Genomic DNA, 23,511 nt, shown 5'->3' with positions numbered 1-23,511 from the left:
AAAAGGGCATTAAACTAAGCAAAATTGCAGTTAACAGAAGGTAAAATCATAGGCAATTTGTAGTTATTACACGAATTAGCAGGTCAAGTAAAAAACTGTTTCATTTTGAAAAACTTTGTTTCAAATTTTTAGGCTCCCCCGCTCACGTCTTTTCCCCATTTTCTTCTAGTGGGGAAAAATTAGGATTTCCCCCCCACACTATGTTAAAAAAAAATCGTGCACACGAATTGTCCTTAAGTCAAGTGTGTGCGGCCACAGCTCAGGATTGCTTGGTCCAAACTTCACATGGGAGACCAGTGAAATGTGTCTGCTACCCACCCTTGGCCCTCCACTAAGAGCTGCAGATCTGCTGCGATCGGTCTGCTGCAGGCTGTTGATGATTCTGCCCCTCTGTTCTTTGCCTGTTGCCCTGGGTTTTGTACAGAGAGCAAAGCCATTTTACTGGAGCAGGCCTCTGTGGTTGGGAATCTGGCTCTTTAAGCACACAACGTTTTTAAAAGAGGGAAACAATGTTAATGATTTTTCTCTCTGTGTTTTGTTTGTTCTCATTACTGGAAAGGAGGATAATGGGGTGAATGAGCTCTGATTAGTGGAAAGTCCAGTTTCTTAAATGGCTTGAGAACGCTGGTCACAGTTTGGGACACTTCTCATGGTTGCCAGCGATGTTCTCCCATGTGCAAAAAACATTTCCAAGAGTGGCCAGATAGCGCGTGAAATAATGAAAACTGCTAGACGTGTGAGTGCCTTTAAATTCTGCTGCTGTCACACTAGAGCTATATTTAAGTCTGGAAAACTCTGTTTGTGAACACTAATAAAAGCATGTGCTAGAAAAGGACTTGATGCAAAACAATGTTTTTGAATTTATGGACAGGAAGAAGAAGAAGAAGACCCCTTGCCAAACAAAAAATGGCCGACAGTGGATGCTTCCTACTACGGAGGACGAGGAGTGGGAGGAATTAAAAGAATGGAGGTTTGTACTCTGGAAAGAAAGACAAACGATGCATGAAAATACAAGTTTTCTGAGGCTCAAGTTAATGGCAACAAAGTGTGTTGGAAATATAATTGTATCATGTTTGCTTGCTTCCCAGTGACATCAGCCTCCTAAAATTTTTGCCCTCTGAAAGAATTCTAAGCGTATCTCAGTAGATTATGGAAGAACTGATTTCATTAGTTCCATTTGATCTGAACTCTAAATAGATGCTGAAAGGCATGCTGATTCCATCAAGCTAATGAGGAGGAGAGTGAGAGCCTTTTTGAGTGTTTTGGAAGAAATTGCAGCGTAACATAAGTACTCCAACTGTGGGCCAGCCAAACGCACTGACAATAGTGACATTAAGGAGAGGCTTGATCCGTAAGGAACGCACAGCTACAACAGTGCCTGTCTTTGAAGAGACATGATAGCACCATGTTAATTAAAACAGAATGAAAAATGTGCATCCTTATGGATATGTCCTTATGTCACATTTTATAGTTAAGTCAGCCTGTATGGAATTTGCAAGGCAATTTTCTTGTGCATTTTAACTTGATTTAAAAAAAACCCAAACTGTCAGTATCCAAGGTATCAAAATCACAACTAAACATAACGAGGCCCAGTCCTTCTTGAGTGCTCCTGAAATCTGCTTCTGCAAGTGAGGGCAGAATTAGGGCCTTTGGCAGTTCGAAATGATTAGCTTAGACTAGAGGAACTTAGATGGAAAAAATGTTTTATGCAGCACCTTTCAAATCCAAATGATCTAAGAGGGTTTAACAAAGTACACTCGGGCCTCAGTTTACACGGTGGTTACGTTCTTGAAAAAATACCGTGCAAATAGAAATCGTGTAAAAAGATACCAAGGGCCTATGGAAAATAAGGGTTTAGGTTCCATGCTCACATGATGACCTCCTAATTTATCCAATATAAGTTTTATTAAAAAATTTTAATGAAATTTAAACTTGCTACTAGCCTTTACTGAGGCTGAGGATGAACTCGAAATTATGATAATACTGATGTTGTTGAAGTCAGAACTCTGAGGGTTCACCTGGGACTGCTGGGGAGTGTGGAGCAGTGGGGTGGGCCCTGACTTTGTGGGGGTGGGCAATGGCGGGGGAGGAGAGGCAGGAGAGATTGGGCAGGAGGGATCGCCTCTCCTTGCCCCTTCCATCCAGCCTTGTGGAGGGCCATAAAAAAATTGGATTTTTTTTTACCCAGTCCTATTATCTAGTACACATATGCCCACATTAACACCATAACTTCTCATTTTGTTCAGGTTCGTTGGGGTGATAAGGGATCTACAGAAGAAGGAGCTAGGTTAGAAAAAGCCAAAAATGCTGTGGTGACACTCCCAGACGAGCCAGAAGAGCCCTTTCAACCAAAACCTCCTAAACCCAAGGCTACCTCACAAGCTGCTCAGGAAAAGTGGTATACTCCAATTAAGGTAAGCTTTTAATCTTCAAATGAATGTAACTTTGCTGTGGCTCTATATTAAAGGCCAGATTTTGCAGCCCTTACTCATACCGAGTAGTACCTTACTCCGCAAATAATCCCATTCAAGTCAATTTTTGGAGTAAGGTACTACTCAGAGGGAGTAGGGGTGGCAGAATGTGGCCGGTGTGCTTGGCCCTGAGGCCTCCTGAGAAGCTGGCCCCGGGGCCGTTGCTTGGGCGGGCCTGGGGTCAGCCACACTGGCTACTGCAGTTGTGTGGAATTTCATGGAGGTCCCAGAAAGTCACGGAATCCATGACTTCCGTGCCAGACTCGCAGCCTTAACCATGAGTACTGAAATCAATGGAACAACTCTTAGATTAAGGTACTACCAACAGAAGAGTATCAGATCATCCCCTTTTGTTGATGTTTGCTCTGTTTGTTTCACCATTCATCTCTCATCTGATTGATTACAAATCTAAAGCTGTTTGTTTACAGCTTGTAATAGTTTTTCCAAATAATTTGCTGCATCCAAGATATTCTTGCGAAAGAAAGTAAAAAATAAATATAGGCACAGAGTCAACAAGAGCAAGAGTCAAGTACAGAAACCTGACTGAAATAAATGAAAGCAAAATAAATGGTTGATGCTAGTAATATTATTGAACAAAGAGATTTCGCTTTGGAGACTGTATGGGCCACCTCCAGCCCAACAGTAAACATCTTCTCAAAAACTGGATAGGAGTTGTTGGATATCTTTCATTAAAGTGCATATAGGCAAATGTCCAGACAGAAAGCATCCAGGTCACATGGCGATTTAATTTAGATGCTCTGGTTTACATAGTAACATGCTTTGGATGTAAAATAAACAGAACTTTTCACCAATGCTAACCCCGTGGCACTGGCACTCCGAGCTTTCTTGATACTATATTTAATTACAGCCCCAAAGGGTTCTCAGCATGTATAGTTTCAGTACCACATTCTCCTAGGGATTAAATAGACTGAAAAGCATATTCTGTAAAATCTGCACAACTTAAATATTTTAAAACCTAAATGCTCAAGAAATATAATGGTTTGGATTCGTTTGAATCATGAGTAATATAAAGGGCAGAAAAACAATGCAATGCAAAACAATCAATAGTTTCTTTTTAATACACTATTAAAACTACCTTTCAGAAAAAAAAAAATCGAAGTACCCAAACCTACTGTACTATGTAAGAAAGAATTCATGGACAAGTCAGGCAGGTTGATAGCTAGCCACTTTTGTTGCAGAGCATCAGACTTAAAACCTTTCTTTCATTTTGAAAGACTCATCTGCCTTTCTAGTTATTGCTAGTACTCAAATGGGGAATAGCTTTGAAACTGGTAATTTCACTTGAACAGAAGCTCCTTTTTAAATGGGTCAGCAGCAGTTAGCAAACAGAGAAATAAACCATACAAATGGCTAGCCAGTCCTGCAGAATATCTTCTGACCAGTTCATGTAACCTGGTGAATAATAATAAATAAAAATTAATAATTTATACTAGCAAATAGACATGCGGAGGGCTCAGGTACCTTGCAGTCAACAATGGAGCTGGGGCTCGAACCAGCAAGGAGCTGGGCAATGGGAGTTGAGGGTGCTCAGCTCCCTTGCAGGATTGGGCCATTGAAGAGCGGATATAGCTCTTGAGGGACCTGCTGAACGGCCTGTTTAGCATCACTCTCCGCTAAGTAAAAAGCTGTTTAATAAAGACTGAAAAAAATGTCATCAGAATAAAATAATGCATAAAAATACATGAACAAAAAGCAGTTTCTTTGTTTGATCATCGTGTTTTTAATTTCAAGGCCGGTCTACAAACAGAATTGACCTGGGTTTACATTAAATCAGTTTATTATCCCATCTTTAGTTAAACTAGTGCAACTCTGTGAATTGATGAGCTCACAGTCTTAGGGCTTGTCTTAGCTAAACTATACCAGTATAGTTAAGCTACTATGGTTGTACTGGTATAACTCACCGCATAGGCATTCTTATTCTGGAATAATAGTGGTTTTTTCTGGTTTAGTTTAAACTACTTCCAAAGTGACATAAACTAAATTGGAAATAGGCACTCTTATTATGGAATAAAAGTGTCCGTGTGGCGAGTGATACCAGTATAATGCTTTAAATTCATACCTTACCTCACACCAGTATAACTTCCCATGTAGACAAGCCCTTATATTGGAAAAGTCTATAGATAAGGGCTTGTCTACATTTAAAGTGCTGTGCCACTGTAGCACTTCAGTGAAGACGCTACCTACACCAACGGTAGGGAGTTCTCCCGTCGGCGTAGATAATCCACCTTTCTGAGAGGCAGTAGCTATGTTGATGGGAGAATTCTCCCATCAATCTAGTGCTGTCTACACTGGGGGTTAGGTCAGTTTAACTGCGTCACTCAGGGGTGTGGATTTTTTTGCACCGGTGATAGCAACGTAATTTCCTAGTGTAGACCAGGCCTTAGAATTTCCCACGCATTTAACACTTTGTGGAGCCACCACTTAATCATTTGTCCCTGGCTCTGTTTGTTCCCATTAATTAGGATTTATGCTTATACAGTCCCAATTAAGCAGCACTTGTCATTCACTGTTATTAGGGAATTGTCTGCACACAGACTTCCACCAGTGTCGTTAGACTGAAGCAAATTCTGGGTGGACAATTTTATTTTTGTTTAAGGGGGTTTATTTCAGTTTAGCTTAAACCTGTTCCTAATTGGTTCATCTAAACTGAACTAATCCATGGTTTTAAACCAAAATAAAAGTGTCCACACAGATTGCTGCACCCACTTAACTACACCTGTTTAAAATCATACCTTAAGTTAAACCTGAACAATTCTGCATGTAGAAAAGTCTGTGGCTAAATCAGCTCCCGGACAGCAGCTGTCTCGATTTAAATACGTCCCTGTTAATTGACATACACTGTAATGCTCAAAATCAACCTGCTCTATTGTTACAGGGTCGACTTGACGCACTGTGGGCTCTGTTGCGACGGCAGTATGACAGGGTGTCTTTGATGCGACCACAGCAAGGAGATGAGGTTTGTGTGTGTGTGTGCGCATTTAGTGGGGGTGGAGGGAGAAAGGGAGCTGGTTCTATTTCACAGCACTCCCTGGTGCATTTATTAAATTAAGCCTCTAGGTATAAATAAGAATGAACATTGATAATGCACTCCTTTTAGCTAAACCAAGTTGTATAATTGCTTTACAGTATTAGTTTCTTCATCTTAAGGATGGAAACTATAAGGTTTGTAATTCAGGAAGTCAGATCATGACAGGGGCAGCTCATGGCACCCTCCAGAAAACTTCTACTGAGGCGACAGGATATTCTTAATAAAGTGCTTTTGTATTTCATATATTGTGTCTTTGTAGACTGGTTAGGAGAACAGTCTTCATGTTCTTAACTCTTTGATTCTAAAGCGAAAACAAAATGATGAACAGAGAAACAAACAATCCTTTAAAAGTAGTGCCATTAAAAAGATGCATCACCAGCCAAAAAACGCTGCAGAGCCTTGGTGTCCCGAAGCAGTTAATTAAAATGAAGAATGCTATAAGTCTTTTTTCTGTCTCAAATGAGGGGGCAAGGGAGGGGAGATCGTGCAACTCCATCAAGAGCAACACTCCCCAAACTTGTAGTGGGGGTGATTGATTTCTGGTCTCCATGTCTTCAGGTGGATTTGTGACACTCTCTTTATGCCATTTTATGCTGGGATCTGTGACTTATCTTTAAGATATTTAATATCGCATAGAACCATTCAGTTCCTTATTGGCTACAAATCTGAGGAGTTTAGAACAGGTTATTCCAGCTAAATGCAACAATACCTTGTACTCAATAAACTTACTCCAATGCACCTGTTAGAGGATACTCAGTGCATGTTTTTTGTTAAATCTGCCCATTATTGGCCAAAGCACACCCCTCTTGGAGCTCTGCCAGCACAAATGCAGATTTGCTGATCCATTAAAATCTGTGGACCCACTCATTCAGCCATGGGCAGAATTTGGCATGGAAATGCTATACTCTAGAAATATTCTTCCTTTCAAGAAAATAAATATCCTTTTATCATGTAAGCAGCAGTACAAGCTGACAGTGCAAGTATGCTGTTCACCATTAATTCCATGTCTCCTTTCTTTTAACTTTAATTTGCCATCATTTTAAAACAGCTTATCTGCTAACTTTCTTCCTCAGTGCTTCACTGACTTAGAACTCTCATTCCGAAGTTGATTTTATATATAGCAAAAGTAGGACTTTTTGGAAACTTATGTAAAACTTTTTTAATACATGTCCTTGATGCAGAGTACAAATGTGCAACCTGCCTGTTGTTTAATACAAACCCATTTATTATGCATTGTTATCAGTAGGTACTATTACTGATATTATTAGATACTGTTCCTCAAGGTACTTTGGGGATGTCTCACCATCCTTGAGTAAGGAGTAGTGTGCATTGATACTGTTCCAGAAGCAGACCAGGGGAAATAATCTGCTCCAGGCCTTAATCAGCAGCAGATGATCAGATAGCAAGTGTGAAAAATTGGGATGGGTTGGGGGGTAATAGGTTCCTATATACGAGAAAACCCCATCTACTGGGACTGTCCCTATAAAATCGTGACATCTGGTCACCCTAGCCACTTTGTTCTGGCTTAGTGCGCTGACTGGCACAAAGTGGGAGTGGAATGGAGTCAAGGCTCTGCCCACACCCTACCCCTGCCTGCCTCTCTGTGTGTGACAGGAAGCAGGAGCCCCAACAAGGTTGCTCTCTTCCGTGCACTGCCACTTGTAAGGCAGGTTGTTCTCACAGGGGAGAAATGGGGAGAAGCTTATGTCCTCTTACTTTCTGTGCAGGTGACAAGGCAAAGACAAGACTTGCTCTAATTCAACGATTCTAAATTCCGATTAAATTCTGAAGTTGTGGTCAAATCTAAAATAGTGTGTAAGGCTTAGAAATGTCTCTACATAAAAAATTGTACAGGGGTATGGATGTGTGACACTTCACAGGGAAATAAAGCTGAAAGGTCCTCATGCCAGGACTTTGCGGTCTAAATTACTCATTCCAGTAAAGGTTGACTATGAACCTGGTGTAATTTCTGCACCAGCCAAGGATCTGCTCCAAGGTGTAGGGCCAGAGCTCTGCAATGCATTGAACGTGAGGATAAATGTGGTAGAGAAGGAAGCTGAGAGCCAGTGCAAGACCTGATGGAGATGGTGATGCTGGAGGTGATATATTTGAAATAGTGGGGTCTGGAAGATGGTTTTGGCAGCAGCATATAGGGTACCCTAGAAGGGTGCAATGTGAAAAGTAGGAAGGTCAGAAGCAAGAGGTTGCTGCATTCAAAGGCCAGGTAATGGACCAGGTTTTTTTTTTGCTCATAGGGATGGATGGTATAGGTTAGATTTTGGAACTGTTCTAAAGGAAAAAATGGCAAGATTTAGCTGGAATGGAGGCAGAGAGTGGTGGTGGAAGGAATAAAATGTGAGAGAGGAGAGTAGGAGGTAAGGGATATCCTTTCTGTAACAATGTACAGCTTTGTACATTAACATTTTCAATAGATTTACTGTGGTTGCAAGATCGTTATTGTTAGTGTGTTGGAAATCCAGTTAGGTATAGTAGATCCACGTGGTAAACGTATGTGCTATATAGAAAACCAGACAGTTTGACAGGTAAACGCAGCATGTGAGTAGAGGCACTGATAAAATAGTAACTGAACAGGCTGAAAACTACATGTAATTTTGCTGCCAAAGTTGTTTGTGGCTTTGCAGCTGTAAAAGTGGGATTTTTGTAAACCGCTGCTGCCATGGAAATGAGCAAACAATTTTAGAACCAGCAGGAAATGAGACTTCTATTTTATATGAACCTGAGAAGGCAGTGACCAGTGTCTTGCTTTACAAGAAACGGCGGAGGGGGAGGAAAGATCTGGCTGAATTTCAATTGACTCAGAGAAGAGTAGAATTTATAATGCTGGATGAAGCATAAAATACAGTCATTGTCCTTAGGGTGTGACCCGTGGCAACATAAGAACACAACTTCTGTCTGGCTAACAGCATATTTTATACCCCGAAAAAAAAATCCTTTTATTTATTCATAGATTGTTCAGTGCAGATCTACTGCTATACCTCTTGTGAATTCAAGTCAGTAAACAAACCAACTCTCTTCACACACAGACTGGAAGCACTGTCATGCTAAATAGCAGGCCAAACAAATGTTTTTCTTTTATTGCTTAGAAACCTGGTAGTTCTCATTTGCAGGAGAATTCACTGCTGAATTCAAGTCCTTGATCAAGTAATTAAAGTTTAGGCATGAAGTATCAAAGCAGAGAGAGCTTTCTCCTCCTCCCCTTTACGCTCCTTGTCTTTCCTACAAGCCAGCTAATGCCAAGGGTGGCCCAGTTTGAGGGCCGCACACAGTCGAGTCAAGAGGCTTTGATTTGTGGATGGAACTCCTTAGAGTCATAAATTTTTCAGCTGGCAATCCACAAGGTTAGGGAAGCTTGTCCAGGTGTGAGCTAGCAGGTTGTCGCCGACATCTGTTTAGAGCACAGACACAGGTCCTCACCAGCCTGCAGTGAGGCTGCTGGATTGTCAGCAGATGTAGTTAAGAGTGGCAGAACAGTTTTGGTCTCACATTTGCCGCCTGGGGGCCTGAAACACTAAAGGTAGAGTGGGGGTGGACACAGCTGCGCTCCCAAACATGCCTCAGGCACAAATAAAGAGATCTAATATAGTTTGACTCTATTGTGGTGGGGAGACGAGGACAGAGAGCCACTTCAGAGACAACTTAACGCAGCAACATCTGCCGCCAAGTTTCCAGGGAGTGACAGGGGACAGCAGGTACAGATCGAAGTCCCCACGTAAACAGCCTCCATTAAGCCATGAACTCTTTTGATGGGGTTCCATCAAACAGGCTAGAGTCCGCAGCAGGAGTTGGGGTTTTTTTCAAAGCCCTGTTTTGTTTTGTGCGCTAACAAGGTAATTTATAAATGATGCATTACCATGCATTCATTCTTCTTTTTTTAAAAAGAAAAAGAAGTAAAGAAGAAAGAACCACAATACTTTTGGGGTTGCTGCATAAACCAGTTAACTGTCAGAAGTGTGTCTTGGATTTAATTGAGGTTATGTTAACCTTCAGACCACGTCTCCACACTCTCGGCCACACAGTAGAATTGAGTTTGTGTATTGTACCAGTGTCGCCTCGTAGAACCATTGTAGAGGGGGTATGTCTGCCATTGTCTCTGTTGTGAAACTCCTGTTTTGTGGGGTTCATTATTGCATCTGCCAAGAAACTCGGCACAGGTTTGCAATGTGGCTAAACAGTGTCTAAACTGTTCTAAGTTTTTTAAAAAAAGAAGGCAAAATAAAGTTGTTCATTTACAAATGCTCCAAATGACTTTGTTGATTTGCAAAATTTGATACTCATTGAGCTTCTGAGCCTGCAAACACTTCTTATGCTCATGAATAACTCTAAGTATGTGAATAGTTCCATTGAACTCGATGGGTTTACTCATGTGCTTATGATTGAGCAACCATATGGATAATGTTTGGAGGATTGGGGCATAAAAATGCATGTAAAATAAATAAAAATACTATTGGTGGGCTTGATGATACCCTTACTTTTATGATACTTTCACCCTCTTTAAAAAGTGATTTTTTTATAATAAAAGGTAATGTGCATGCAAATTGCATAGAACAAGAATATATGATAAAAGCTAAAGAATTAATATCAATATGGCTGCTAATGTATTTCTTTTCATTATAACATTATTTTGTAAGCAACTATCCTAGCAAATAAATCCTATTCCATAGAAAAACTGTTAAAGTAACATAGCTTACTGCTATGAGCAGTTCCATTGAAACACTTTATCGAGTATATGCTCCATGGGGCAGGGACTTTACCTCCTTTTGCACTTGTTCATCACGTAGCAAATTGTGGGTGTTACAGGAAGCAAATTCGAAGTAGCAATTAGTCAGAAGATTGTGCCATCCATTTTTGAGCAGAAATCCCCTTTGGTATTTATAGAGATTTCTGCTTAAAAACTGATAGTAGGGTAGCTAGTGTTAGTAATATTGGGCTATATGTGTATCTGTATAAGAGAAACCCCATGATTTTGAGCCAGACTAATCAGTTTTCTGCAGGCAATATACATCACTGTTCCCTCCACCCCGCCCCACCCCTTCAATCTCTTATTGAAACATGAGAGGCAGAGAAAGTTAGCAAGATGATTCATTTTAAAATAAATTTGAAATGTCAGATGATTACATTTACCAGTTATATTTGCACATATAAAAATTGTATTTAGCTGGATGGATCATTTCTTCTGATGCAGCCGATTACCATAATGTTATAGTATCTTCGGAAGCTGCATGCCACAGTGTACTTGAGTCCTACATTAAACCTGCCTTAAAATGTGTGTCTGTTTTGACCAAGACTTTTAGTTTCTGTAGAGTTTTAAGATAATAAATTGGAGAGTATTGTTTTGAGGAAACTTGCTGTAGGGAGAGGTTTGTGTTTGCATTTGGAATTCTTTAAGGATCATCATATTTCACGATAGGATATCTGTGTATTATGGGTCAGAGCTTGGCCCTGGAGTATTCATGACATGGAGCCTAGATAGACCTGTGTAGTCAAGCTGGACTTTATGGTCTCAGAGGCCTCTTCGTATCCTGAGGGGTTGTCCTCACTCAAAGGTGAACTTGTAAAGGTTTTGTGAGCTTCTTACTCTCTCCCAACCCGAGCAAGGACTTCACAAGGACAAATTCAGAGGTGACATAAGTGACAATATAAGTTGCACATTGGTTGGTATAAGCCAGTGGAGATGATTGAAGTATGTAGACCAACTTACTCTTAGCTCTGCCATTAACCAATAGGCACCTTCTGCGCCACTTATGTCACCTCCGAATTTGGCACCCAGAAGCTATCCGCAGAGGGATAGCTCAGTGGTTTGAGCATTGGCCTGCTAAACCCAGGGTTGTGAGTTCAATCCTTGAGGGGACCACTTAGGGATGTGGGGCAAAAATCCATCTGGGGATTGGTCCTGCTTTGAGCAGGGGGTTGGACTAGATGATCTCCTGAGGTCCCTTCCAACCCTGATATTCTATAATTCTAAGCTAACCATGAGGCTGTGTGTATGTGTGGTGCCTCCCTGAAGCCTGGGAGCATCACAGTACGTGGTGGTGTGGAAACTTAGAACGACTGCACCCTATGGCAATTCCCTGCTGACAACTCTGACATGGAAGTATTAGCCAGGTGTGGGGAGTGGCTGAGAAATAAATTATTCCCCTTCAAAGGTGGTCAGGGTGTTAGGGGAAGCAGTTCCTCCCCAAGAAACCTGTCTCCATGCCAGTAAAAAGCAAGTCCTTTCTTCTACTCAACTCACAGCAACTCCACAAGGTAACAGCACCTGCCTGCACATTATTACCCTTGTGTGTGTGTGTGTGTGTGTACATGTACTTGCATTGGCGTTCCACTATATTCACGTTCACCAAATATCAGGATGTTTTTTCCTCTATATGGTGTAGTAAGCTTCATGCTCTAGTCTAGGCTCTGATTAGTCCTAGATGCACTAATTTTAGTAACTCATTAATAAATATTCAGTCCCTACCAGTATCATAACATATTGTTCCACATGATGCTGTAACTTCATGTGTCTACAACCAGTCCATTATCAGTGGTGCCACTGAGTCTGCCTGTGTTCCCATTACAAGCCTAGTTTTTCAGGGAAGATGGGATTTTCCTGATTCACTCATGAATATTTGTGTTAGTATTGAGGGATTCAAACCAGGAATAAGGTTTGGAAGCAGGAAGGTTTGTTAGTTTATTCTTGTCTTTTAAAAAAATTAAACACCTTGGCTATTTTTATGAAATAGGTATACAAAATAAGAGTTTGGCTGTTTGGGTTTGGCTGGTATTATTTTTACATTGTTACAACTGAAAATGTTATCCATCATGTGGATTAGCTCATAAAGATTAAAAAAACAGAATAATCATTGTTAGAAAATTATTTTCTTAAAAAATAATTTGCGCAAATGACTTCTTTGTCTTCTAAATCCAACCAAACCCAGCGGCATTTTCAGATGTGATCCTGACATAGAGTCAGATTCTGCCCCACTGAATTCAATGGGCATTTTGAAGTGAGATTTTAATAAAGAATGTTAAATATTTCTTTATGTATTTAACGAAATCTATATATATTTTGAATTTCTGGAATCTCTGTACTGGTATGGAAGTGCAAAAAAAAATTATGTGTGTGGGATTAAAAGAGGTTAAAAGGCATCGCTTTCCTGTACATGTTTTCTGTCAATTTGTTGAACCTCTGGCAAAATATGTCAGTTGAAGGCTCTAATATTTTTTAGTGAGAGCTGTGCCTGCAGACTGAAGAGTAAAATTTGGGCCTAAGCTTTTTCTGAAATTTCAGCAGACCAGCAGTTCACTTAAAAATCTCTAGTTTCTCCTGTTCAGTTCTCAGGAAAGTGGAAGGAAATGTTTCAAGAAAGTGGAAGTAAAACTAGTTTAGTGCGTTCTTGTGAAACTCCCTTAGTATTTCCGATTAAATTCTGAAGTTGTGGTCAAATCTAAAATAGTGTGTAAGGCACAGGACTAGAATTCAGGAGACCTGCGTTCTTTTCCAGGGCCATGTCTTTAGACAAGTCACATCACCTCTCTGTACCTCAGTCCCCCATCTGTAAAGTGGAAATAACAATACTTCCCTCCTTTGCAAAGCACGTCGCGAACTATAGATTGAAAATGCTAACTATGAGCTAGGCATCATTATGGATTATTGTTGACATTTCTCGTCCGTTTAGGGTTATGTTTTATTCCCGGGGAGGCAACATTCAGTAACTGGTGCATCTGAACAGTAACAGTTTCTCAAGAGAGAACTCTGCAGCAGTGTAAATTGTATTGACCCAGGGCAGTTTTTAAAAATATTTTAGCTTGGAGGCTCCAGTCTTACCACGTGCTGAGTGTCCACCTCTCCCACTAAAATCAGCCTCAGGAAAAAAGACTCTTGTAAGATTGGCCTATAATATATAAATCATTCTGGGAATATAAGGATCATAATTTTTCAGCTGTCAGTCAATAAAGGATGTGACAGGTGCTTTTAATGCAGTGGTCTCCATTAAAAACCCACATTTGTTAACGAACACTAGTTATTTCTTTAACTTGCAGGAAACAGAGTCATTTCAAACACAGCTACATGATAACTATTGGCACATCCTGCCATTTTACTGATGATTACTGTAGCTGTGCTTCAAATCAGCATCTAGGAGTCATCTGCAAGAGTAGGCTGAAAAATTGACCTGAAATAAAGAGACGCATAAATTTTGATGGTCACTACAGTTTTGAAATGTTTGTGTGGTGAGCCCATACAATAAAAATGGGGAGTCCTTGGGCAGGCCTTCGAAATCAGAGTGGCCTTTTAAATGTAACCACCGTAGATGGGCTTTTATAGCTTTTCTGAAGAGTACAGCATGTTACATCTTAAAACACAAAAAGGTCACAACAAAGGTGCTTTTCTCCCACAGCATCCTCTGCGTGCATTACGTGTTTTATTTTGAATTGGCCGAGAGTTGCCGTGCTACCACAAGGTGTGGAGCCAGAGCCATTCTTACTGTCTTCATTAGTTTACAAAACACTGTGCGGGAGCTGAGCATTTTAGGCCATTTAGCACATTGAGCCTGATGAGTATCAGGGCCGTGCTTGCTGTGCGGAATGCATGGGGAATAATGCCTATTAAGGAAGATAAAGTCAATCTTTTCTGGGTGCAGTGTGAATTGGTTACAGTTACATCTGTCACATGCTGTCTCAGCTGCCATGGAGAGCGTTACAGTGTTTTTTATAAGGTTGAGCTATATGAAGAAATGAACATTTTATTTTCAATGTAGTTTTGCCAATAATTTGTTTGAGTGAATTATTGTTTGTTTTTTTAAAAAATTCACATTTGCTTATTTGATTTCTTTAAAACACCTTTGTATGGAAGTAGATGGCAACAGAACAGCTCTGTTTAATCAGTCTTCCAGGATTGAAGAGCATGCAGTACATATCTAACCTAGCTCAATCATAAAATGCAAACCCTAACTCTGGCACAGCTATTATGTACTGTGGGGGCTGACGTGGTTTATGTTAATGCTGAGTATCTCATTAGTCCAGTTTACGGAAAGGCTGACTACCCTCAAGAAACAGCAAGTAGAAAGCTGACAGTTTAATTCAGTTGCTACTCTCCAGAAGAGACGTGACAGCTTTAACTGTCTTGTGCACCCAGATTTATGAACTAGTCCTACGCTCTTAACCAGATTAGTTCCTTTTCCATTAACTGCTGAAAGTAGGGCAGCTGTCCAAGCGGCTGGTTGTAAATTCGATAATGGCGGCTGTGTTAATCTGTAGGCTTTTCAGATGGAGAAGGCAGCAGATAACAGGATTAAAGTTTCACGACCCGAGGTTTTCACAGCCCGAGATGGGGGCATAGGGGGATAGAGAATGACTTCTGTCATTAATCTTAATTGATTGCCAAGAGGTTTTAATCGAGGTTATTAATTAGGAAGAGCCTTAACACACTGTCTACACCTGAGCATCAGATGCTCCTTTGTGAAATATGGCTACATTGCGCATATACATACACACACGCACACACACATATATTGTATTTCTGTATGATATATGTACGTGTGTGTGTGTGTGTGTGTGTGTGTGTGTGGAGAGAGAGATTTGTCTGTAAATATGTATATAAGCATCAGGAGTGTTTTGTGAAATACAATATTGATATGCACATCCATATTTCTGTATGATATATGTATATCTATAGATATATATACACCTCTACCCCAATATAACACGACCCGATATAACACGAATTCGGATATAACGCGCTAAAGCAGTACGGGGGGGGGGGGGCTGCACACTCCAGCGGATCAAAGCAAATTCAGTATAACGTGGCCACCTATAACATGGTAAAAAAATGTGGCTCCCAAGAACAGCGTTATATTGGGGTAGAGGTGTATGTATCTGTACATATGTCTGTGAGCCTCTGTTGCTCTCTTTTATGAAGTATGGGGATTTATATAAATATCTATCTTTTATGTGTAGATGTAGAAATCCCTGTATTTCACCAAAGAGCACCTCATGTCCATCTGTATCCATAGGTAAACAGACACCCATCCATATTTCAAACAGAAATGTTTTCATTTGCATCTTTCTTAATGTCTTTGAACTAATATTTACCTCTTCTGTTCATTCCTTCTGAAACACCTGGCATTGGCCACTGTCAGAAAACAGGATACTGGGCTAGATGGACCTTTGGCCTGATCCGGTATGGCCGTTCTTATGTTCCTAATATTCAATCCTAATTTTTTTTAACAAGTTACTGTAGGACAGTTAGGATGGATAGAGAAATAACAGTACATCCTGATACAGCCCTGGTTAGGGCAACAGTAATGAATTCCAGTAATTTTGTTTTCATCTTTACCAAAGTACTGTACACCAGAGGAAATATTAAATTAGGGATTGAGCATATAAATTAGGCAAGAGGATAAAGTGCTATTGTGAAGTCTCAGCATTTGGATTTTATTTAGATTCAGACCATGTTAGAGATGTCTCCAGGCTGAAGGTCCTTTGTGTCCAAACTGAGCTGTGAACTGATGCAGCTTTCTTCTGGTGAACCATGTTACCCTCTTTGTGTACTTCCGGCATTGGCGAGCCAGGAGAATCCCTGTTTGTTGATGAGCATGCCACGCAGTCTTATCATGCCATCATCTAGTTGCAGTGCCATTGGTGATCTACATCTGCTTTTGCTAGTGAGCCCAGGAATCCTCCTCACTGGTTGATGGAAAGTGAGATTGGGAGTGCAGCTGACTCACATTTTGATCTCAGAGTGGGGCATAATTTCTTTCACTTTATCACTACCTTGGATGAAAAGACTGTAGTGCCTGTACCCTTTGCATACAGCCTGTTTCTTCCCCTGGGATTGCAAAGTGAAGACAGTATTCATGGGCCAGACACATGAGGTAGAAGATGAAAACCTTTGCAATGATGCTGTAAGAAAAGTAGACACCAGAACTCAATGATGTTTTTGATTTAAAAATGAATATGCTTTGGCCATGATCTGACCCCTTTTGTGTTCACTTTCTGTGAACATTATAATGATCTATCTTTACTTGATGGAATTAACACAGAAAGCAGTTTTCATGCTCAAATAATTGCACTGGAAGTAGTATTTTTTTTTTATGGGATGGGATATTTCTCAACACATGTGGAGGAGGAGGTTCCCCGAACCCCTCAACACAGTCATGGATCAGGGAAAATTAAGAGAAGCAGACAATCTGACGGCACCTTAGCAACTAGGACTGCATAGGCATCCACAAGTACTTGTGCCAACAAGCAACAGGATGCTAGACATTTGTTGGTCAGCAAATGCAGTGTATTTGGGACGGGGCATCGTTTGACAAAGCAGTGGGAGAGGAAAGGGTGTGGTTCAAGTTTCCCTTATTAATTGGGCATTGAGTCACACCCCAGTGCCCTGGGGAAAAAAAAAGAGAGAGAGAGAATTAAGCCACCGATTCAGCAACATTATTCATGTTTTTAATGTTAAGCAGGTGGTTAGGCCCATCAACTTCAATGAATGTAGCAGGAGAAAATTACATTTAAACTCTGCACCCAGCCCATCAGCTTTAGCTACCCTCTTCCTCCTGGGATAAGACCTATATGGGACAGAAAATACAAGTTTTTAAATGTCAGAAAGGTCCTTCATAAAATGTATATTAGCAGTTGCCAACAGTGCAATAAAATGTTTGGTGAGACTTGGCATATGAGATCTTCCCCTGGAAATGCTGTGTTTATGTGTTGCATACCTTTAAAGGTATGATTACTGTTAATAATAATATTACGGTTCCTTGCATTGGGACTGTGCTCAGCACTGTGTAAGCACAGAAGAGACGACATTCCCTCCCCTGAAGAGCTTACAGTCTACAGACCTAGCCCTGCAGAGAGTTGCAGATCAGTCATTTTAGGCACAAGAATAGTCCCATTGGACTTAAGCCTGAACCATTAAAATTAATGGGGGGAGGAAAAGGGAGTGAAGAGTCATTGTCTTGAATGGGAGCAGGACCAAGCTCATTGAGTTCAATAGATTATGCACAATTCTTTTCAGGATCAGGGCCTTAAAGGCACAAATGGACAAACAGTTGGGGATGGGAGGTAACCTACAAACAAATGTACATGGTGGTTGTAGGTTGCAGGTGGACAGGTTTAAAAAAAAACAAACAAAGTTAAATTCATCACATTCTGCTACTGTGATTCAAAATGATGTTGTTATTTTTACAAATTAATGTTTGCAGGCCTATAGTCCATAATGAGCTATGGATTCATTGAGAATTAGCAAAACATTAAACAAGTGATGTATTAGCACGCTGTGCTAACAGCTTAAGAATTCATTTTTGGGACTCTCTCAGAAAAGCTCTCTCTCAAATCTACGAGGGATGGTAAGGGCTTTTTGGTTTAGTTTGGTTGTTTTTGTGAAAATAGAAATGACTATATATTAAAAGAAACGATTGTGGCATCAAATGCCAAAACCCAGTAGGGTTTGACGTTCAAGCTGTCATCCCGTAACTCGGAACGTTGTGCTATTTTTTATTGTTTTTGCCCAACAGTGAGACACAATGGAGTCTTGTCAGCCTAAACATTTCCACACTGAATGTGCTGCCTTTTGACGGTTTGTGTCATAACCTTACTGCAATTTAAACATAGGTTTAAAAATTAATTAAATTACAACTAATAGAGTATTAATGCTGCTTTCTGTCACGAAATATAGATGGATACATATGACTCTACTCCTGTTGGGTCATTCTGAAATGAATTTTTGCAACTTCCACTAACTGTGGTGGACAATGCTAAATGAAAATCAATCACTTTAATTTAAAATAGCTAAGCACACTGTCTTTATTAAATAGCCTTTGTCGGACAACTAACCAGATGATAAGTAACAGTTTGACTGACCTCTAGCCTTTAAATGTTTTTAACATAAAGCTCTGAGGACAGTGGTTTCATTATTATAGTATTCCTTTTATTCTAAGATTCAATATTTCTGGTTCACACATTGGAATCACTTTCCTTTTGATCCACATAGATGTAGATTTCTCTCTACATCTCTCTTCCATAATGTTATCATATTTTTATTACTTACTTTACTAACACAAGGCCTGTAATTTAAATCAATCTGACTATTACTTAAGAGGGTTAGAATTTTTAGCTATTTCTTGAGATCTGCTAATACAGTTCCCTCCACTGGAAACAATAGAATACTTTTTAACCTTTTTAAATATAATATTCCTTGCTAGATGCAAATATTACCAAACGATCAGAAAAGGGTAAATGCAGGAGGGAAATACAAGGTAGCAATAGATAATTTTATATCATGCTGTGCCAAAGGAGATGAGAGTATTTTATGTTGTGTTATAGTACAACATAAAACCGCTAAAAGTTGGAAGGGTTGTAAAATGATGGGCAGATATCTTTTAGGAACTTTTAGAAAATGATCCCAAAGGAATGTTGGTTGGTGTTTTAAGGTTGAGTTTTTCATAAGAATCTGATGGCGTTAGGCACCCATTGAAATTCAGTGCGGAGTTGAAAACCAGGCTGTCTCCCTTAAGCTCCATTGGAAATCCCAGCATCAGTGCCTCAACTAGTGGATATGGCATCATCATCTTTGTGAAGTTGCAACAAAGGACAGTTAGATCCTGATCTACAGAAAACCAAAACACATGGTCACATGAATGTGTGCTGTGTTCAGAGTCAGTATCTGAGTATTTTCATTACTTACTGCTGTATAGATTCTTATTCAGGTCATGGTTCAGAAGACACTTGAATACATGCTTAAGACCATCCTTATTCAGCTCCAGTGGGACTTCTGAGGGAGTTAAGAATGTGTTTAAGTGATTTCCTGAATTGGTATGCTTCCCTGTTCAGGGCCTGTATTCTTACTCGGTCAAAACCAATTAAGTCAACGGAGTATTGCCTGAGTAAGGACCGAGTCTAGCTTACATCTCAGTGTTTCTAATGTCTGAAAGATCAAATTATGACTGTAATGCACTGAGAAGTGGCAGTGGATGGAGACCTGGGATCATGGCCTCAGTGAGTTTGTGTAGCATGAGAAGAATCATCTTCGTGGGAGGTTGCTGGTAGTGGGTCTCTGTGGTTAACAGTCCTCCGCAGAGGGTTTGTGTGCCTCTGATAATGCCCTTCCAGCTGCCTGGGAGAGGGACAGAGCTTAGCTCAGCACATGTCTCCCTCCTCCCCACAATGCAATCCATAGGCGATGGGTAAGAGAAGGACACAGAGGTCCTTCTCTCCTGGCTTCCCAGCTATCCCTACTTACAAAGGCCCGTGATATTAGTAGTTTTGAGGTATTTAGCTTTCTCCTTCTGCAGCAGCTCTGTGGGGATTATGACGGTTCCTCTGAGGCCCCTGTAATGGGAAGGGAAAAAGGCAGAAATACATGGATAATTGCATGGGGAAAGGAGTGATGGTGGCAGGAATTCCATTTGTATGTGCTCCTGAGTGGATCCATGGGTCACCAAGCTCATCCACATCCCCTTCTGCCCTGGCCTCAACCATCTCTTCAAGATCGTAGAGCTGGCACATGGATGAATTAGATGTTAAGAAAACATGCTTCTCAGTCCTATATGAGAATTTAGTCCTGACGGTTTGTCTTTCCTAGCAGACTCAGACCAACGTCAACATAACACATTATAACAGGTCTCTAAACCAAAGTATCCTGTGTCTCAAAGCTAAAAACCAAAACTTACAAAAATAAAGGGACTCTGCACTTTGGGGCACGTCATAATTTCAGTGACACTTGCTTTTATCTACTGGTGACTTCCTTCTTGTCCCTCACATTCAGTTTCTACCATGCCCATCAATAATTCAGAGGGCATTCGTTATTATCATGATAGTATTGAGTTAATTGGCCAACTTGAGTCTCTGACGAATATTTTGGTTCCTCTTTAGCCAGAAATACTTACAGGTTATTTTACTTGATTCCATAGATAATGTTTCTGTTTGCTAGTAGCCACTTCAAATCTCAGGCAGTTAATGGAAATGACCTTCTATTTCTGCAACTATTTTCATATTGATATTCAGAGTTGTGTCTAGCAGCCAAACCTCAGTCATTAGTAGACATCATTACTTTTGATAATGTGACATGAATGCACCTAAGCAGATGGACAGAGATCATATGTGACTAATGAACTTGATGGTGCATTTTATTAAGGGTCTGATGGCAACTAAATATGTTGTGTCCCCCCGCCCTCATATAAAAATGAATAACGAACTTTGCAATGGAAGATTTTAAAGAAGCAGTATGCTATTGATTTAGGGTGACCAGACAGCAAATGTGAAACATTGGGACAGGGGGTAGGGGGGTAATAAGATCCTATATAAGAAAAAGATCCAAAAATTGGGACTGTCCCCATAAAATCGGGACATCTGGTCACCCTATATTGATTTATAGTTACGTGAAGGCTGTTGAATCTCAGAATCTTCTGATCTCATGACTTTTCTTTAAAAGGAACCCCTGAACACAATGGGAGAAATACTTTCTCACATTTAATTGCAAAGGAACCATTCAGGGACAGGAGCGGCACCAGGGTTTTTGGCGCCCTAGGCGCAGGGTCGGCTCTACCCATTTCACCGCCGGTCCCGCGGCTCCGGTGGACCTCCTGCAGGCGTCCCTGCGGAGGGTCCTCTGGTCCCGTGGCTCTGGTGGACCCGCCGCAGGCGTCCCTGCGGAGGGTCCGCTGGTCCCAGGGCTCCGGTGGACCTGCCGCAGGCATGCCTGTGGATGCTCCACCAGAGCCACAGGACCAGCGGACCCTCCGCAGGCACGCCTGCGGGAGGTCCACCGGAGCCGCCTGCCGTCCTCCCGGCAAAATGCCGCCCCTCCCAAATCCTGGCGCCCTAAGCGACTGCCTAGGTCGCCTAAATGGAAGCACCAGCCCTGTTCAGGGAGTAAGGTACTACTCAAAAAGAGTAAAGGTGATAGAATTTGGCCCAGTGCTGATACTGTGGTTCTATCCTTTGATACCCACACCCTTGACATTAAAAAAAAAAAGAAATGGCCTGTTTTTCATCAAGTTTGTAAGACACATGTTCATGCAAATGCATGCATGTTTAGCAAGAACAAATCTATGATTTGCATGCACACATGGCTAGATAGCCACCTGTTTATCAGATGCACCTGCACAATACTAACATGCCACACAATTGTGCACAAAGGGAGTGTAGTTCAGTGTCTCCTTCTAGTGTCTGATCCACGTTACAGATGAACGAGTCAGCTGCAGCTGCCAGGTGTGGGACTTAGTCCATGAGCTCAAGTATTAAAGGCTCATGGTTTTAACCCTGAAAACCCTGGGTTGATACACCTCCATTGGCCCCAGTGGGGTTGGTTATACACACGTGAAAGGCACTGAAAACAAAATCCCAGGGTTTGATATTTCCCCCCCTGCAACTCATTTGTATGTTTTCATGTCTAGCTTTCACCGTGAAGTTTTATAGCTCTGCATTGAGTCTCCAGGGGCCTAACTCTGAGAGGATCAAGGGAATTGCAGCTCCTCAGGACTTTTTAGGGTCAGCCCCAAATCACTGAACAGCATAAAGCCACTAAATATGAAATAATGTTATTTTCTGTATTACAATTTAAGATCTTGCCAATTGAAAATTTAGCAGCTGAATAAAAGCAAAACTGACCAGCTTTTGCCTGAGAGGTAAATACTGTGTGTGTGTGGGGGGGGGGGGGGGAGGGTGGCTCTGTAAACCTCCTATCTCTTTGGGTTGATTGTGGCCGGTAAAGTTTGTAATTTTGGGGGGGTGGGGGAGGGGAGGGATTAAATAAAATTCTGGCGTGGATGCCACGGGCAAATGAGTGTTTAGGGTGAGGCAGGCCCATTAAGAGAAGTCTGGTAAGTGTGTTGGTAAAGCTTGTATATTTTTAAATTGTGTGGGGACTTAGAATTGATAAATATAATTAAAAGCTTGATTTTTCAAAGAAGGCAACTCCACTGAATTGGGGCACCTAGCTCTCTTAGACTCCCAGCCAAAATAGAGAATTAAACAAGCCCTACTTAAAATATCATCCAGTTATTTGTATCTACTAAAGAACTGGCAGCTTTTATAAGACACTCTGGTAAGCAGGCATAACTAAATGATTTACTGCATATATTTTCACTTAAAATTCTGTTTCCAAAATTGTTCTCATCATCACATTTTAGGTATCAGTGAGATATATCTGAAGTTTGCCATTTCTCCGGTCTTACTTGAGCTGTTGCAATGAGCTATGAAGCAACTGATTCTGTCTGTCAGCCTTCCTCCTAGATCCAACAAAACAAATGTGACTTGATGCAGTCTTCAAACAAACAGAAAGATCTATTTTAGTTTACAGCACCTGCTTAGCAGTGCTAATAAGAACAGAAATGGTAGGTGGGGAGGATGTGGGGTATGGAAGATGGGGACAAGGAAAGGATAAGAGTAAGGGTCCATTCCTATGTTCTCCTATGACTGCAGGATTGTGTCCTTAATTTTTAAAGACAAGGATTACATACTCCCTTTTTGCAATCAGCAGTAATTATGGCTTAGTGAAATTTTGTGACTACTGCACTGAAGAGTACCTAAAATTCAGCTTTAATATGTTTAAGTAGCATCCTAAAGAAAATGAACCGAAAGAAATAGCTACAATTCCTAGCGGTCTAATTTTCATTGTCTATGTTGTTATACATTAAAGACCTAATCCAGGGCAGAATTAGGCATGTGCCTAAAGTTCTACGTGGTGAGGAGTGCTCCAGGCCACTCACTGTACAAATAGTTGAACTCATGCATAATTCGGGACAAGACTGGGGACTGTAGGCCAAACACTGATGTTTTTATTCATGCAAAACCCTCATTGACTATAAAGAGTTTTGTCTGGATAAAATCTGGGGAAAATTAGAATAATGGAATATCAGGGTTGGAAGGGATCTCAGGAGGTCATCTAGTCCAACCCCCTGCTCAAAGCAGGACCAATCCCCAACTAAATCATCCCAGCCAGGGCTGTGTCAAGCCAGGCCTTAAAAACCTCTAAGGAAGGAGATTCCACCA

At 40.9% G+C, this 23,511-nt stretch overlaps 1 protein-coding gene across 3 annotated transcripts in view; it reads left to right on the top strand.

Annotated features, from left to right (window-relative positions):
- Positions 1 to 23,511, top strand: part of ANTXR2 (ANTXR cell adhesion molecule 2) — a 195,318-nt gene that overhangs the window by 120,333 nt on the left and 51,474 nt on the right. For all 3 annotated transcript variants that reach the window (XM_045018805.1, XM_045018803.1, XM_045018802.1), the window contains 3 exons: positions 872 to 970; positions 2,247 to 2,414; positions 5,368 to 5,448. In XM_045018805.1, the coding sequence (XP_044874740.1) occupies positions 872 to 970; positions 2,247 to 2,414; positions 5,368 to 5,448 (348 nt within the window). The remainder of the gene's footprint in view (positions 1 to 871; positions 971 to 2,246; positions 2,415 to 5,367; positions 5,449 to 23,511) is intronic.

Source organism: Mauremys mutica, chromosome 5, assembly GCF_020497125.1.
Source record: "Mauremys mutica isolate MM-2020 ecotype Southern chromosome 5, ASM2049712v1, whole genome shotgun sequence".
Classification (NCBI taxonomy): Eukaryota; Metazoa; Chordata; order Testudines; family Geoemydidae; genus Mauremys; species Mauremys mutica.
Note: the sequence above shows the minus strand (reverse complement) of the source record. Positions and strands in the feature narration are given on the sequence as shown.